This window comes from Pleurotus ostreatus (genome assembly GCF_014466165.1).
Source record: "Pleurotus ostreatus strain PC9 chromosome Unknown scaffold_3, whole genome shotgun sequence".
In the NCBI taxonomy this organism is placed as follows: Eukaryota; Fungi; Basidiomycota; class Agaricomycetes; order Agaricales; family Pleurotaceae; genus Pleurotus; species Pleurotus ostreatus.
Genome location: NW_023503158.1, coordinates 1,861,629 through 1,877,137, shown reverse-complemented (window position 1 = coordinate 1,877,137; position 15,509 = coordinate 1,861,629). Strand labels below are relative to the sequence as shown.

The window sequence follows — 15,509 nt, the reverse complement described above, 5'->3', positions numbered from 1 at the left end:
TCTGTCAAGTTATGTACGTTTCAGCATTCTATATCACAACAATACTACTGTTCCATCAATAATAAACAACCCAAGTGGTATCGTCAACAACTCTTGATGTACGTATGAGAACGCGCCCGTAAGGATACAGTGGATAACAACGGAGAATAAAGAAGATACGTTGCAAGAAAAGCAAGATAGATATGTCATTGAAAGGAGTTTACCGAGGATTGGGACGGTAGCCGCTGTAGCTTTCGCTAGCTTTCCGTTCCATGATTTCACGAAGAGGACCGAGTAAACGAGTGAATGCTGCAGCATCAAGCGCAGCAGTCTTCAGCTTCGGGGCCGAAGGGTCGGGCCTATAAGCGGCACTGACGGTGGCTGCTCGGGGGGCAAGGCGGAGAAGGGATAGTTCTGATACGTAAAGTCAGTGACATTAGACATCGGGTTCGTAATACCAGTGTGGACGTACCACCAAAATAATCCCCCTTCTTGAGATGTCCGACTTCAATCTCTTCACCACCTTCATGGCGCTTCGTCACAACTGCTTCACCATCTTCCACGAAGAAGAAGGTGTCCCCCATCTCTCCCTGCCTAACGACAGGCTGCCCGTCTTCGTACGATCGGCTCTGCAGCGCGTCTGCGATTTTGCTTCGTTCGGGGGGATCCAGAGACGATAGAAGGGATAGCGAGGAAAGGAATTGTTCGTACATGGTGCGTCTGCGATGTGCCGCTTTCAGGATGATGGTCCGGAATGTTATTCGGTCCACTGCCCACAAGACAGATGGTTGTTTTGCGAGAACCGTTGCAGCACGAGGGTGCCCATACATCAGCGCGAGCTCACCGAAGGAGTTCCCTGGCGTGCATTTTGCGACTTCGCGGCCGAACTCTGGGTGGTAGCCTGGCTGGACAAACGCAGTCCCCGTGTCCATTACTATGGTGCCGGGGCAGTTCTTGTTTTCTGTGACCCATGATGGGGGGAGAGGCTCGGCATGGATGTAGCAATGCAGCAGGCCAGATTCGACGACATAAAAGTATTCGCCCACGTCACCTTGCCTAATCACCACTTCGTTGGTGCTAACCCTCTGTTCCTGCATAGCATTCAGTACGCCCGTCTCCTGCTCCTCGTCTAGATCTCTGAAAATGAAGTTCTTGCCTATTGAGGCTCTGATTCTGCTGAGTTGTTCTGGAGTTTTTTGGTAGACGGGTGTAGGTTCGTCGTTCCCACTGTCAACGAGGATTGACTCGGCAGAAACAGACGTTCGGCGCGCAAAAATGGCAGACATGGGAGGGTGTAGATAGTCTCCTGGGTTCGCATTCACTGCAGACAGGTTATTGTTGCCGTCGAATCCAGCGAATGGGTTAGGAACCCCTGTGGTGAGTGGCGATGTCGGTGCCATGTCGCGGCCATCGATCTGAAAAGTGGGTGGTCCGTCCTGATCTTCGGACAGCAGAGCATTTCCGGGAACGTTGAGGGTGCCGAACGGACTTGGTTGATGAGATATGCTACCTCTCAGGCTGACACTGTCTCTTACACTGACGCTGTCCCTCAGTCTCTCGATGGCCGGGAGTGAGGCCTTATGTGACAATCGAGGAGGCGTCGCGACTGTGAATGGGGAGAAGGACGACTGCATTGCTGTGCCATTTGCGACGGTGTCGAGCGGGGTATCGACATATATCTCTTTTGGCAGGGAACCTGTAACCGAATACGAGCGCTGGGCCAAGATGTCTCGTGTGCGAGCTCGCTGTTCTTCCAGGCGGGACTGGAACCAATTTGCGCAGAATTGAAGGGCGTCTTTTGGCTGCGCACGATGCACATCGCGCGTGAGGTCGTCGACGAGGGTGTCGAAGGTCGACATTTGGGGGAAAGGGCGAACTGGAGATGGGTAGCGAAGCTAAACCTTTATATTGCCTCAGCCATTTGCCTTTTCCGTCAAAACAAGGCCAAGAACCACGTGAGTCTCACGCGGATTTACTTCCTACATCAACTCCATTGTCAATGACTGCGAGCTGCTGCGCGACAAGGTCGCCCTTTCACATCGGGACAATGCACCGTTGAGCTTTCATCGAATCAACCAAGTGAACTTCAAAGCATGATCATAGGTACATAGTGCAGAGATACCATCTAATCAGCGTCCCTCCCAATGAACCCTTTATCCTCTTTGGTGCCCATACTCGTTATTGTCGCTTTGTACATAACAAACGTTCTATTTGGAATGCTGTGTCGGTAGTATTTCCTAGACGACAGCCCGGCCCACAATATAACTTTATGGTGGTGAAAATTGTATACATGGCAGGTCAACGTATGTTCGACCTTCAGGGCTGGCAATGACACGAATTTGAGACATAAGGAGCCCCCATACGAGGAAGACGGAACAGAGATTTGATCTCCTCAGTAGTCAAGAGACTGATTGTCAGGCCGAAACAGACGCGTTGGAATCGGCGCAACTTCTGAAAGTAGCACGGTTTACTGGTGGTGTTCTCCGATTCAGCCCACATTGTCGCAGAGAGACGACGCAGTAAAAGGACTCACGATGAAGCCATTGAGAAGTCGGTTGGTACGATATTCCCAATCTTGTTGCATGTATTCCAGGCGTTTCTTGAGCTTCGTAGCGTGGAACTACATTATAGGTGTGGCAGCAGCCTCATGAATGCAACCCGCTACTGGGGGAAGTTTCTTTACCAGAGTATGGCACAGAGCGAGGACAGTTGGTGCGTAAAGTCCGAAGCATCGACTAGCCTGAATCAGGCTAAAGGGCTTGCACGGAAGTGTTGTAAGAAGAGATACTCGTTAACGTCTTCTGGAATCAATCAGATACGATTCCAATCCCATGTCTGTCTTGGGTTCACACAATAGAGGTATTCACCGTAAACAAAGTATTGCGTAAAAATACTCTGCGCAATGCATGTATTCGTACCTAGAAGGATCCTACAAAGGATGACAGTTATGGCCCCTAGCCCCAAGTGTCATCCCTGTCAGTACCCCAAATCGGCCAGTTCATTGAGGTCTTTGACGATGTCTGTGGTTTTGTAGTATTCCCATTGTTCACTGGCGATTTGATCGGTCTTGTCTGCACCCTCGCCCTCCCCATCGTTCCCTTCTGCCTCCCCCGGAAGCCGAACGCCTTGCGCCCACTTGAAGAAATTATCTTTATCCCATATCTGCTTGACACGGCGCAGCTCTTCAAAGTTGCCCCCAAAGTATGCCCTTTCGTAGGACTTGATCGGGGAATCTGAGTCGGGGAAGTTGATAAATGCAGCCTCTCCATTCAGAGAGAGAGGCCTCAACGCGTCCTTGACTGTCGTTAGGAATCTCCTCATGTCCCGTTCCATCCACTTGTCAACCCACTCCACCGTGATATACGTATGGAACACGGCTTCACGCCAGAAGAAGGCAGAATCGGTGGGCTTCTTTTCGATAGCTTTCCCCCCAGAATGAATCCAAGTGACCAAGAAGTTAACCTGCTCGCCTTTGAAGTCGGCCCGGAACGAAGCCATGAGATCTCGGACGATAGCGATGGCCTTCTGGATGACGCCCTTATTGTCTTTCGTAAACATGAAGGAGCTGTAAAGCTCGTAAGTCTTGTTCGCGGGGTACGCTCTTTCGGTCTCTTCTAGCCACTGATTGACCAGCGTTTCGTAGAGAAAACGTGTCGACGATTCAGCGAGGACTCTTCGTTTGAGCTGGACCTTGAGTTCTTCGTTCTTGATGTACTTGTCGATGATCCCATCGTAGTCGGCCTTGCTGCCGTCGAAGGTGATAGCGAATCTAATCCCCCCGAGCTGGGCACTCTGCCGGAGATCGCATATCCAGGTCGTGTCAATGGTGATTTCGTTGGGCCAGTCAGTGGTGTAGAAATCGATCATGGTGGAGATGATGTCCTCGGTGAATCCTGCTTTGGGGAACCATTGATACCTCCCCGCCACGACCGTGCCATCCTGGTTCCGCAACTTCTGAACACGCAACTTCAGCCTGACCACAACACCAAAATTACCACCACCCGCCCCACAGAGGGCCCAGAAGAGTTTGCCCTTGTCAGATTTGGGGTTATCGGTTTCCTTGACGGTGATTAGCTTTCCATCCGCTGTCACGACATCAGCCTCCATCAGCGTGTCGCTCCCCATCCCAAAGCTTCGAGTGAATGGACTGAGTCCACCTCCGAGTAGGAAACCACTGACTCCGACAGTAGGACAACGGCCGCCATTGATGACGAAGCCCTTGTGTTGACCGTTGATGAGGGTCCCATAGACGTGACCCCACTGACAACCGGCATCGAACGTGACGGTGTTTTCCTTCATGTCGAGCTTGACCTCTTTCATCTTTCGGAGGTCGAGGGAGATACCCTCGGAGGCGGTTGAGTGGCCCGCATAGGAGTGGCCTCGGCACTTGATGGTAATCTTGAGATTCCTCGACTTGGCTTCCTTGATGATGGTTTGAACATGGGCAGCAGACTCCGGCTGAGCAACACATCCAGGTCTCGAGAAACGGTACAAGAAGTTCGCGGTCGCGATGGCGCGATCGTACTTGGGCCGGCCAGGCTCGAGGACGGGTATACCTTGGGATTTGAAGACCTTGATAGCGTTTTCCATGTCTTGGACCTTGTAAGACGATACGTCGGGGTGCGCTCAGTGTTGTTTTCGTCTCCAACTTGCTATGCTGCGAGAGATTTAATGAAGGTAGTGTCCGAGTGACATGCAGGGAGACTACTTACAAATGTATAGCGACGACAGTCAGAGAGTGAGAGAGGCAGAGGAGCTTGGTTTTAATATGGGTCCGCGTGGAACCAAGTTTTCGGCGTGCCGGAGATGGCATCGCATCGAACGATTCGACGTCGAAAGAGAAAAGCCAAAACGCATGTCGTTAAGATGTTGAATCAGGTTACGACCAGCCAAGTACATCTGGATCTGCGACGTCAACACGACATGTATTCAAATATACATTTGGGTCGCTGCCAACTTTAGTTGAGTCATAGAAGGACTCGGAGTATGGTGCACTGAACCCTGCTTCCTTGCTAGCTCCAACGCAGTATAATTTCCAAGCTGTTGTCTGGTGGAGAAGATTCAGATTTGAGCAATTGACGCACCTGGCGAGCTTAGCTTGAGGCTTGAGGACGAGGACAGGGAGGAAGTTGGATGTATGGTTAGCCAAATACATTATGTAAACAAGCCGCTAACCGAGATTGGAAACTCCTCCCAATGAGGAGATTGCGGCGATTTCCTCTTCGGGCAACAACAACTACTGACGATCATGTAGGACGAGTGCTCGGTGCTCATCGCGGCGACTCTGCTCTAGTCTCATTGGCTCGCAGTTCCATTGCTACGACCCCAAGTCACAAATCTCTCGTTGCTACTGTATTGATTTCATATTCAATGGTTCGCGTTGATGTCCTTCTGTTGTGACATGATTCAACTGTTAATGACCTCTCCTTGAACGTTTGAACCCTTCCATTTGATCTTTCCTGCCGGCGATGTACACTCCGGATCCCAGGTCTAGGCATCAACTATCGAATGGTGATATCCTGGCGAGCTCCTTTGTCTACAGGTTTAAAAAGAGCTTACCGTTGCCCCTTCCTCTGAGTACCCACTACCTATCATGTCAATCTTTGACGATGCCCGCAAAGGGACCCTCAATAAGACCCGCCTCAATAGCTACCTCTCCAACAATCCCAACGTCCTCGACCAACAAGAGCCCCGCTCAGGCCTGACCCCGTTGGCCATCGCAATCGTTCAGGGTTTCCCAGAAGAGGTTGAACTTCTCCTCAAGAGCGGCGCAAATCCGGGCGGTCTCTCCGGAAATGGAGCAACCCCCCTCCTCCTCGCTGCCTGGAGAACCACGAAGGAGCGTCCTCTCATAATTAAATTGCTCCTCGCCAAGATCCCCTCCGGCGATGTATCCATCGATGCCACTATTCCTGCTGCTCAGAACAACACCCCGCTAATGTACGCCGTCAAGAACAAGGATCTCGATTCGATCCGAATGCTGAGAACCGCTCGAGCCTCTTTAACTATCAAGAATGATGAAGGTTTCAACGCGAAGGAGGTGGCAGAGTCCTTGGCTGACATGGCTGTCGTTCGCGCGCTCGACCCAGAAAAGGAGACCTCTGACCTCACCAAGCTAGCGGCGTTGGCCCTGGGCTTCCTGCTCTACATTGTTGCCTGGGTGAACACCGCCCTGGGCGGCGTTATTCGCCGGGTATTTGGGCTGAACCCCGAAGTAGACAAAAACACCGACCAGGTATGTAGACCCCAATAAAGCATAATGAATTATGTCTCCTCACTCAGCATAACAGAAAGTGAATGGTCCAGCCTTGACACCGAAGGAAGAGTTTGTGAAAAATGTGGATAAGTTCGTCAAGGGCACCCCATTGGAGCGTTTTTTCAAGGATAAGAAGGACTTTATATAAGGCCTGGCACAGAAGGCTATAGACCTCCAGGAGGATACCGAAGGCGGCGACGAAGATGATTTACAAAAAATGATCAAGGTGACTTTGCATCAGCAAGTGATATACTGCGGTAATTTCGTCCCAATATTGACAAGCCCGCCGTTCGCTTAATTTGAATATATCTGTAGATGATAGTTCCTCGATGAAGCGTGAAGACCGGTGGGAAAACCAGAAGAAACTCATTAAACAGATCACCCAGATCACCACTCGCATCCTTCCTGAGGGTGAAGGCGTTGCGCTGCGCTTCATCAACCGGGACGTCGGCAACGCGTCTAACCTGACCCTCGCGGAGATAGGGAAGATCTTGGACCCCATGCCGTGGCAACCTGGAGGTAACACCGAGATTGGCACCTATCTAAGGTCTAAAATTCTTCAGCCCCTCGTCTACTCCAAGATCAAAGATAAAACGCTTGAGAGACCGCTCCTCATTTCCATCATCACCGACGGCATGCCAGAACCGGAAGACAAGTCCGAGCTGGCCAATGCCATTGTGGAATGCGGCGATGCGCTACAGAGCGCCGATTATCCTCGCGAAAGTATGAACATTGTCGCCATTGCCATATACCTGAAGTGTCCCCTCTTAACTAAATGCATCTCCACAGGCGTGAAATTCATGATTGGCCAGATCGGGTCGGCGACCTCCTCCACGAAATTTCTGGATTCCCTCAGAAACAACTCGGCCATCGCTCCAGTCATTTTTGTCACTTCAGGTCAGTGTCCTAATCAGTTGCGCGCGCGGAATGACGTGCTCACTTCTTTCTCGTCATAGATCGGCTTGATTCCAAGTTTGCGGATTTGCGTCAAAACTCTCGGGAACTAGATCGATGGGTGAGCGTCGCGTTCGCCTGGCTTGGGTCTTTGGCTGAATTATCCCTCTTCTAGTTAATTGAGACCTTGTTCTCACCCCTCAAGGAACCGGACACCAAGAAGACCCAGTAGAGTGCCACCAGTAGACATACTGTCCTTTCGCCTTCAATTCGTGATTATTAGCAGGCTTTCGATTTTACATGACTTGACACAGTGACCGCGTCTTTACTTGATCAATACTTACTTTCGATTTTGACAAGCTCTTCGCCTGGGGCTAAGCCCCTAACCTCGCAGTGTCAGGTTCTTGCTGTATTGTGACCATGATCGTGGGGCGTGGGTGAGTTCGTGTTCAAGGAAGTAAACCCGCGTGAGATCCAAGTTGTGCGTGTTTTGGCAACGCGGTGAATGAATTACAGCACGCGTCCGTTGACCGCGGGCTACATACAACGAGTTCGTAGACGAGGGCGGAACACACATGCCAGTGGAAAGCATTCATTATATAAGTCCATTTGATCCGCGAACTTGAAAGCATGTTTATAACTAGTACAAAAAGATAGCCTAACACCATCTACTAATCAGCGTCGTCGACCCATTCGCCCGCCAGCACCCTCTCAATATATTCCTTTATCCACTTTGGCTTCCGTGCGTGCGCGTCAATCAGTGCTTGTCTTCGCTCGTTGAAGGCTTTATATTCGACCGACCGCCTCTGACGCTCCCCATTGTCGTCCCCTTCATCACCCCCTTCGACCTCGCGCTCCTCAGAATTTCGGATGACAGCCTCCGTGCGTATCCGGCCTTCGCGTTGTCGAAGCGCCACACGTCGCCTATTCCACGCCGCAGGATGAAGTGTCGTAAAGAACAGAATAATGAACGTAGTGAGTTTGGTGAGGAAAGATATCCGTTGGATAGGCATGCGGTCGGCTGGAATATTCAGGAAATAATCCTCAGTCTGAATGTTCATCGTCGACAGAGTGTTGAAAGCAGCGGTAACTTGTTGTTCGAGAGTAGCTTGACCACGGGGAGCAGCGGCGCCAGGGCGGCCGTGAGGAGCAGGTTGTGGAGCGTTTCCTTGATTGCCCTGAACTGGAACTGCGTTGTTACCTTCTTGAGCAGCAGCAGCGCCAGCGCCCGGTTGTTGACCAGCCGGCCTCCCCAGTTGTCCAAACCAGTTCCGTATTGCCTGCCAACCCTCGTATGTCACCCACATGATTACCAACGCTGCGAAGACCGGTTTCCTGATCGGCGCGACAAAATACAATAGCAAAACCGTTCGTAGGAGGAGCATCGAGAGCGGAACGATCAAGCGTCTGAACGGGAGGTCAGCAATGGCCCCGCCCTCATTTTGCGCATTCACGTTGACGTTGACGTGATTGACTGCAACTCGTTGATTGGCGCCAGCGGGCAATTGGACGCGAGGGAAGCCGAGCTGTTGGAGGAGGTCGTTGATGTTGGGTGGAAGGTGGATCTGATCACGTTGTAAGGGGATGCGAACGACCGTACCGTTAGCAGAGCGTTCGACGGTGTGAGTAGGGGTCGGGTCGGGTCGACGCTGGGCGCAATGTACCATAACCGGGAAAGTGTACGTTAGGATCTTCAAGGCATGAATCTGTGTGGGTGTAGGCCTCGCGTGAGGCTGCAGGAGTTTAAGATACTGGCGCCCGCTAGAACAAAGAACGTGTCAGAAGGTAGCATCTTGACACTCTGGTGACGGCTTACTCGGTTTCAGTGACTTCGTAAATTGCCTGCCCCGCATCCTTCTCTCCAGCAGGGGGATACTCCTCATCCAATTGTGTTGGCCATTCGTATCCCCACCGAGTCAGCGTGTCTATCGACTTCTTTCTACTTTGTGCGATCCACTCGTCAGAGATCGGGGACTGTCTACGGCTACCCGCAAGTGTCAGCAGAGCGTTCCTGTGCAGGTAGGCGACGTATGGTATCATTTCGTCCTCTCGCTTGCGGTTATTCGGCATAGGGGGCGTCGGTGACGGAGTCGTATGGGTGGGTGTAGGGGACGGTGTGGAATAGGGCGGTCGGGCGGATAACGGGTGTATAGACGCAGGCACGTCGGGCGCCGGCGCACCCATTGAACTTGTTCCAGGAGCTGAGGGAATGTCGGGCGGTGTAGTCGTCCAGCCAGACGGATGGACGGCCAGGAGGACAGACCGTGAAGAGTCGGGTGACTGATAAGCGGATAATTGAGCTCATTGCGGTCTTATATGATAGAGAAACGAGAAGTGAATAGAGAAGCCTGTGATGTGATGGTGCACCGGTTCAATGCACATAATTGATGACCATTGGGATGCTTGGTGCAAGAAGCAGCGCGGAGGGTGGCAAGCACGAGGCGAAGTGTCGTTATTAATGTGAAAGCTCACCTTCCAGAGATCCTCGACTTTCTCTGCGTTTGCAAGAGCCCTTCCTCTCCAGATGATGCGCTGCCCCTCTACACTCGGATTCCCTGCGCATCTCTGATGGACCAAGGCCTTTACATCCGCAACGGATCCGTTCAACGGTGCGTCGACCGTAAACGAGTAGAGATACGAAGGAAGCTCGACGCTAAGCTGCACGGTGTCCGGCGATGGCGCATCCATGGCTTTCCTTCTTTCAAAGAAAGGGCTTGGACTTGGAGGTATGTTGAGAAGGAGTGAATGGTGACACTGACAGATACGTGGAACGAAATGGCACGTGATCCAGCATCTTATACGGGCGCAGTGTTTTAGCCGTATACCATGGCCTCCCAAACACAAATCGGGGACTCAGCCTCTGGTTCATTTTTTGCGGATATCCTCAAGCCGGGCTCATCGCTGCACCCCACATTCCTTCTCATCCTCGACCTTGCATTCACCGCGCTTCTTTTCGTTTTCGCTGGCCTCGCCTTCATCACAAATGGCAACTTCCACGTTTTCGCTCTCATTGCTATAGAGCTAGGCCTATGGGCTAGTGTCAAATGGTTCGTACTATGCCATCTGAACTGTCATGACCATTCTAATATTGCCTTAGGTTCGTTCATGAGCTCAAAAGACTGGGGCCCCTTCCAGACACGACGGAAGCCTCACAGACGGGAGAGAGCAAGAAGGATCTATGATTCGTACACATCGTTTATCTTCGACCTTTGTTGCTTTCTTCGTACCACCGTTTAGATCGCTTCGTGCTCTCCTGCGCCAGCCCAAACACTAGTCATACATCAGCATTCGGTCAAGGCATGCGGAATCATTGTCACATACGTTCCCTTTCAGTTCCATCAAGTCCCTCGCGGAACAGTTGCGCAGAGTCGCCTGAAGAACTGCCACCGCCAACGGGGCCCAGCGCAGCGAAGTGCTGAGCTTGGTCGACGATTTCTGTCAAACGTCCACGGAAAGCCTATAGTACACACAATGATGAGGGTGGCATTGTTATCGTCCGACAAATTTAGCGTACTTTTGTCATTGCGTCGGACATTTCTTCTGCTTGGTCGTCGTCGAGTCTATTGATATTTTGTTGGCATGTCTCATATATAAATGTGCGGAACAGGATTCGACTCACATGTCCATGACGGCTTTACCGAAGCCATACCACAACCCTCCTGAGCCAACGAGACTCGATAACCGTACGCTCCTCGGCTCAGCCTTCAGCGCGTTCCGCACTTTCGCGTTAAACGGTGTTGGGATGCTGAAGTCGGCCCAGTCCCTAACAGATCATTAGCCGGCGACACACATGACGCGACGTGCTGACGATACGGACGAGTAGATGATGGTGTACGCAAGCCAAAGCGGTATTTGGCGTTTACTGAGCATTTTGATCTAGGCATTTGTGTATCAGTCTTCTTCGTGAGGGAGTGCGGAGAATACATACGTCCCGCTCGTTCCCTCCGCCTAGATGACCCATGTCCGGAATATCATATTTGAAGGTACACTGAAGTTTCTGGTTTTCGGCGAGGATGGACTCGATCGAGAAGTAATCATATTCCATCAGAGCCTCTGGTGAGTGAAAGACGTTCAGTTCGAAGACAGGTGAAAGTGCCGTATAATGAATCGCGATCATGTGATCGACAGATAAGATAACCTGTTTTGCATTGAACTTCAACTTGCGCGCTGCCCTGTGCCAGTGACTCTGACCATGGATCCTCTAGATTCACCTGCAGATGCTGGTCCTTCTCAAGCCCCCGCTCGGCCACTGCCAACGACATCGATATACGCCGTCGAATACCCCGGCTATGTCAAGCTCAGTTCCGTCCCACAGGCGATCGAAAACCTTGGCGGCCAAGCCTGCCTCGAGAACGCGTTCAAACGGACCAACGCCGACGGCCTCGTCGAGCTGAAACTGCGACCACATAACCCGTTCTCACATCCGATTCCAGGCGAAACCGTGGCTACGAATAACATAGTCCTGAAGATCGTGAAGCGCAAGCGCAAGCAAGCAAGGGCGCCGTATGCGGATGGGTTCGAGGGAGAGTACACCGCTACGGCGGTAGGAGTCGCTACGAAGACCGTGAGGTTCCGGAGTGAGTGAGCTGCTTGGTTGTTGGAATCGCAGTGTCTAGACGCCTTGCAGGCATGGCGGACTACCAGTACCAGCCGAATCCCGATGATAGTCTGGTAAAACTGAGACATGCTATGGAGACTATGGATAGTGAGTCATGTCTCTTCATCTCAGTAACGTCGTCTCATGGTCTCAGTCCAGGGTATCAGGAGCTATGCCTTTCCCGAAGAGAAAGAGGATTATGGTATCGAAGTTGGGGCGTCTTTGTCTTTAGCAGGCCCCGTTCCGAGGCACGCGACGGACCCGAATTTAGATCCCCAGCTCCTCATAATGACAGAAGAACAGGACTCGACATCTAGCCCAATACCGTCAACCGAAGGTCCACAGGCAGAACCTATCACCACTGCTAGCAACCTCAGAATGTTCCCTCCTCCTGTCTTCAGCCGGCAACTCATACCGATGAACTATGGGTAAGATCTGTAGAACCAAACATCCGCCGCATAGCTGAATTTCGTCTGTAGGTATAAAGCCAACCCAGCTTCCGTAGTATCCACTGTGGTGGACGAGAAAACGGGCGAAGAGAAGAAACGACTGATTAATAGGATGCGTTGGAAAGGCCTTGGGCCTGCTTCCATCATGTTTCAAGACGAGAAGGTTGGCTATGTTGTGCCTCTGACACTACGGAATGTGACAGATTACTGCTCTGTATTAGGTCCCGGACAAGCCACCACAATCGGTTGAGGCCATGCGCTCGCAAATGGACGGCACATTACTACAGAAGATGCAGGAGGTATGTGTCCATAATCTTACTGTAATCATTGAGGCGATAGTCTGACGTTTATATCTCGTAGTATTTCGCTGTACGTCCAATATGGACGAGGCATGCTCTAATGAATCAGTTCTCCGTAGCTCAAGCTCGAGAAATTGTTAAGTACGTTTACTTTCATATTGCGGATTGTTAGAGACGAGACGGTGATAATTGACGGGTCACTCGAAGCTCGAAAGTCCTCCTGCCGCTGGTGTGTTACGTATTTCAAGATGGGCCGTACAGAGACACGCTGGTCCGCTTTGGCTACGACCCTCGGAAGGATCCCTCAGCCCGATTGTCAGTTGGCTTTCCTTTCTCTGGGTTATGTGACGAATGATGAATGCCGAACAGCTACCAGCGGATATATTTTCGCAATTCCAATCACCCTATAGAGCGGCCGTCCGTTGTGAATAAACGACAGGAACGCTCTTCTAGAACCGAAGACCATGGAGGCTCCTCCGAAGCTGAGAGAAAGTTAGTGCGTTCTCGCTCCTTCTGAACAACATGCACTGATACGCCTTCCAGAGGCTCGCACATATTCGACGGCGTCACCTTAACCAAGGAGACCGCCGCTTTTCAGTTATGCGATATTACGGACCCCATGCTCAAGCAGATGATCGACGAGTGCGACGATCTTCGTGATGTCTGCAATGTGAGTACGCTTTGCGTGAAGTATGACCTGTTAACCCATCTTTATATATCAAGGAACGAGATGGCTGGTACACCACCCATTCGTTGGAACGAATCAAGACGATTCTGCGGCACAAGTTCTTCTCGCTGCTAGATGGATACCCGGCTACGGACGAAGAGTGTGCTGTGCTGCTCGAGACGCAAAGCGGGCGGGAAAGACTGGCATCACGGCATGTTCCTAGACCGGGCAAACATAATATGGCGAAAGGTGCACTTCGTCCGGAAGATGCTGCAGTAAGTCATTTGCTTCATGTCCTCAGCTCATCGCGATGCGTATGCTAAACATTTTCAGGCCCTGCGATTACGGGCTACGTTGGATCGTAGCATCAAAAATGTACCCAGTCAAAAACAATGAATCCAAGATACTTCACTATACTGAGCGCAGGACGTTGTCATTGAACCCGTTGTACATCTCAATTGCGTTTCCACCCAGGTCAACGTTGGTGTTTTTGCTTTTGTGGTATGCGAAGGCTGAGGGATGAGCGTACATAGACATATTGGCGTGCATATTATACGAGGCTTGATCTGGACAGGATGGACGTGGAGCCTCTTCCCACTCTACGGCGATCCGTATGCGTATGCGGGACTACCGATTTGTTTTTTTATGATGATTTGGCTGCTAGCCGTGCCTTTCGCTATATGGATAGAATACTTGTAAGTGAGTAATAGCACGGATGTGAAAACGATGAAGCGGGACGCACCGAGCCAACAAGTGCGTGTCTTGCATTGCGACGGAACTATTCGATAGGATTAATCCCTTTGGCATGAAGTAGAGGATATCACTGATCACGAACCTTGGGGTCAACCTATTCACAACAAACATGTCAGTTCCTTGCACATTCGCTGGAAAGCACTGCACGTACACCCTTCAACGACCGTGTCCGGGTAGCCTTCGGGTTCTTGATACCATTTCGGTGGGCCTTCTTGTTCTGGTTGTGATTGGTATGACTATCGGGAGGCACGATGAACACAGTCAGCACTTCAGTCCTGGAGGATGAGCGGTTCCGTGACTCACTTCTTTGATTTGGCCATAGTTTCGACGTCTGAGGGGATTTGGAGACTGTTTACCTTGCTGCCTCTGTATCGAAATTGGTAGCTTCACGGTTCTGGCGCTGTATGGCGAAAGCCGAGAGTGGCTTGATCAACTGTGCAGTCGATACCCGATTGGGAGATATAGCTTAGGGGGAGTTAGGGGTAACGACACTTGGCGTTCAATGTATATCGCGTAGTTCTACAGGTTGAGTATTTGACTCAGGAATAATCCAAGATATACAGCACTATCGTGCCCAAATTGCTTGGAGCTTGGTATTTAAGGGTATCAGGGGACAGCACATCGAGTCTTTCATTATATTGCACACTGATTCCCCCTGATTAGTCGTGAAGATGGGCTGATGGTCGACTGCCTACCTGCAGCGAGTTCCTTACTACTTGCTGTGCTTGCGCTTGGAAAATTTCATGCACCGGCGTTGTAGAGCTTGATTATGCGCGAATAAGTTTTTGTTAACCGCCTGCATGGTTATCCACTCGAGCTTCATGTCCATGGCAGGAAGTGTCCGCCCGTCGCCAACCTCTTCTTCGTCTTTGATCTTTTGAGTGGACGCTAAAAGTCCATCATACTTGGTTTGTAACTCATCCTTCTCCCGTTCCAGTTTAGAAACCTGTCTTTCCAACGAAGCATTCTTAGCGTGCAGCTCCGTAACGTAATACTGGTGGGACGCTAGTAAACTTTCGGTTTGTAGTTCCACACGAGAGGACATGGTCTTCTGGTACTTCTCGAACTCCTCGCGAGCGTCTCTTAATTTTGTGTTCTCCTCGCCCAGCTGCTGGCATGTTGTTTGTAAGCTGATGAGGAGTTCAGTCTGACTTCGATACAATCGTTCTTGTTCTTCCTGAACGACCCTCTGCCGCTCCTGGAGCTCAGAGAGATCGTCGGATATCCTTTGGTTACTGGAAACGTAGAACGTGCTGTGCGTGTGCTGCGTTGGGTAGAGTCGGGGAGGTAGGTGATATGATTCTTCTCGAGGCATGTCGAGCTCTGGCTGTATTGATGTCGGGTACGGCCCAGATACGGAGATTGGAAAGAGTGGCTTCGAAGTATAGAGCGGCTTAATCGAGGTACTTCCCCTCACGGGCTCCCATTCATCGTGGCCACTGATATTCTGAGAACCCATCTCAGTGGAGGTTACGGTAAGGGAGGCCAACAGGGGCTGCGCTGTTATGGCCTGTTTTGGCAGACCGCCCAATGCTCGTTAACTCGTTATTTTAGTGGGCAAACTAGAAAGTAAACTAGCAGCTGGTAATTCGCAGCCTAATCGTCGAGTTGACCT

The 15,509-nt window shown here is 51.1% G+C and overlaps 8 protein-coding genes across 8 annotated transcripts; 3 read left to right on the top strand and 5 right to left on the bottom strand.

The window, feature by feature from the left end:
- Positions 1-199: 199 nt before the first annotated feature.
- On the bottom strand, positions 200-1,838 carry PC9H_005158 (uncharacterized protein; the record flags this gene model as incomplete). Its single annotated transcript, XM_036774733.1, has 2 exons — positions 200-393; positions 452-1,838. 2 exons carry the CDS (start codon positions 1,836-1,838, stop codon positions 200-202), a joined length of 1,581 nt encoding a protein of 526 aa, XP_036633235.1.
- Positions 1,839-2,955: 1,117 nt separating this feature from the next.
- On the bottom strand, positions 2,956-4,569 carry PC9H_005157 (uncharacterized protein; the record flags this gene model as incomplete). The annotated part of the gene is made up of 1 exon (XM_036774732.1): positions 2,956-4,569. The coding sequence occupies one exon, from the start codon at positions 4,567-4,569 to the stop codon at positions 2,956-2,958; it is 1,614 nt and encodes a 537-aa protein (XP_036633234.1).
- Positions 4,570-5,572: 1,003 nt separating this feature from the next.
- Positions 5,573-7,361, top strand: PC9H_005156 (uncharacterized protein; the record flags this gene model as incomplete). The annotated part of the gene is made up of 6 exons (XM_036774731.1): positions 5,573-6,214; positions 6,270-6,351; positions 6,385-6,492; positions 6,551-7,132; positions 7,192-7,250; positions 7,305-7,361. The coding sequence occupies 6 exons, from the start codon at positions 5,573-5,575 to the stop codon at positions 7,359-7,361; spliced, it is 1,530 nt and encodes a 509-aa protein (XP_036633233.1).
- Positions 7,362-7,800: 439 nt separating this feature from the next.
- PC9H_005155 (uncharacterized protein) lies at positions 7,801-9,817 on the bottom strand (the record flags this gene model as incomplete). Its single annotated transcript, XM_036774730.1, has 3 exons — positions 7,801-8,890; positions 8,946-9,409; positions 9,602-9,817. 3 exons carry the CDS (start codon positions 9,815-9,817, stop codon positions 7,801-7,803), a joined length of 1,770 nt encoding a protein of 589 aa, XP_036633232.1.
- Positions 9,818-9,955: 138 nt separating this feature from the next.
- Positions 9,956-10,311, top strand: PC9H_005154 (uncharacterized protein; the record flags this gene model as incomplete). The annotated part of the gene is made up of 2 exons (XM_036774729.1): positions 9,956-10,176; positions 10,227-10,311. 2 exons carry the CDS (start codon positions 9,956-9,958, stop codon positions 10,309-10,311), a joined length of 306 nt encoding a protein of 101 aa, XP_036633231.1.
- Positions 10,312-10,325: 14 nt separating this feature from the next.
- On the bottom strand, positions 10,326-11,246 carry PSF3 (DNA replication protein; the record flags this gene model as incomplete). Its single annotated transcript, XM_036774728.1, has 6 exons — positions 10,326-10,399; positions 10,451-10,586; positions 10,644-10,689; positions 10,749-10,892; positions 10,947-11,005; positions 11,058-11,246. The coding sequence occupies 6 exons, from the start codon at positions 11,244-11,246 to the stop codon at positions 10,326-10,328; spliced, it is 648 nt and encodes a 215-aa protein (XP_036633230.1).
- Positions 11,247-11,321: 75 nt separating this feature from the next.
- On the top strand, positions 11,322-13,537 carry TFC1 (tau 95 subunit of transcription factor TFIIIC; the record flags this gene model as incomplete). Its single annotated transcript, XM_036774727.1, has 11 exons — positions 11,322-11,706; positions 11,757-11,834; positions 11,881-12,154; positions 12,206-12,338; positions 12,397-12,474; positions 12,536-12,615; positions 12,682-12,789; positions 12,844-12,966; positions 13,018-13,144; positions 13,198-13,416; positions 13,475-13,537. The coding sequence occupies 11 exons, from the start codon at positions 11,322-11,324 to the stop codon at positions 13,535-13,537; spliced, it is 1,668 nt and encodes a 555-aa protein (XP_036633229.1).
- Positions 13,538-14,606: 1,069 nt separating this feature from the next.
- PC9H_005151 (uncharacterized protein) lies at positions 14,607-15,353 on the bottom strand (the record flags this gene model as incomplete). The annotated part of the gene is made up of 1 exon (XM_036774726.1): positions 14,607-15,353. The coding sequence occupies one exon, from the start codon at positions 15,351-15,353 to the stop codon at positions 14,607-14,609; it is 747 nt and encodes a 248-aa protein (XP_036633228.1).
- Between the last annotated feature and the right edge of the window lie 156 nt (positions 15,354-15,509).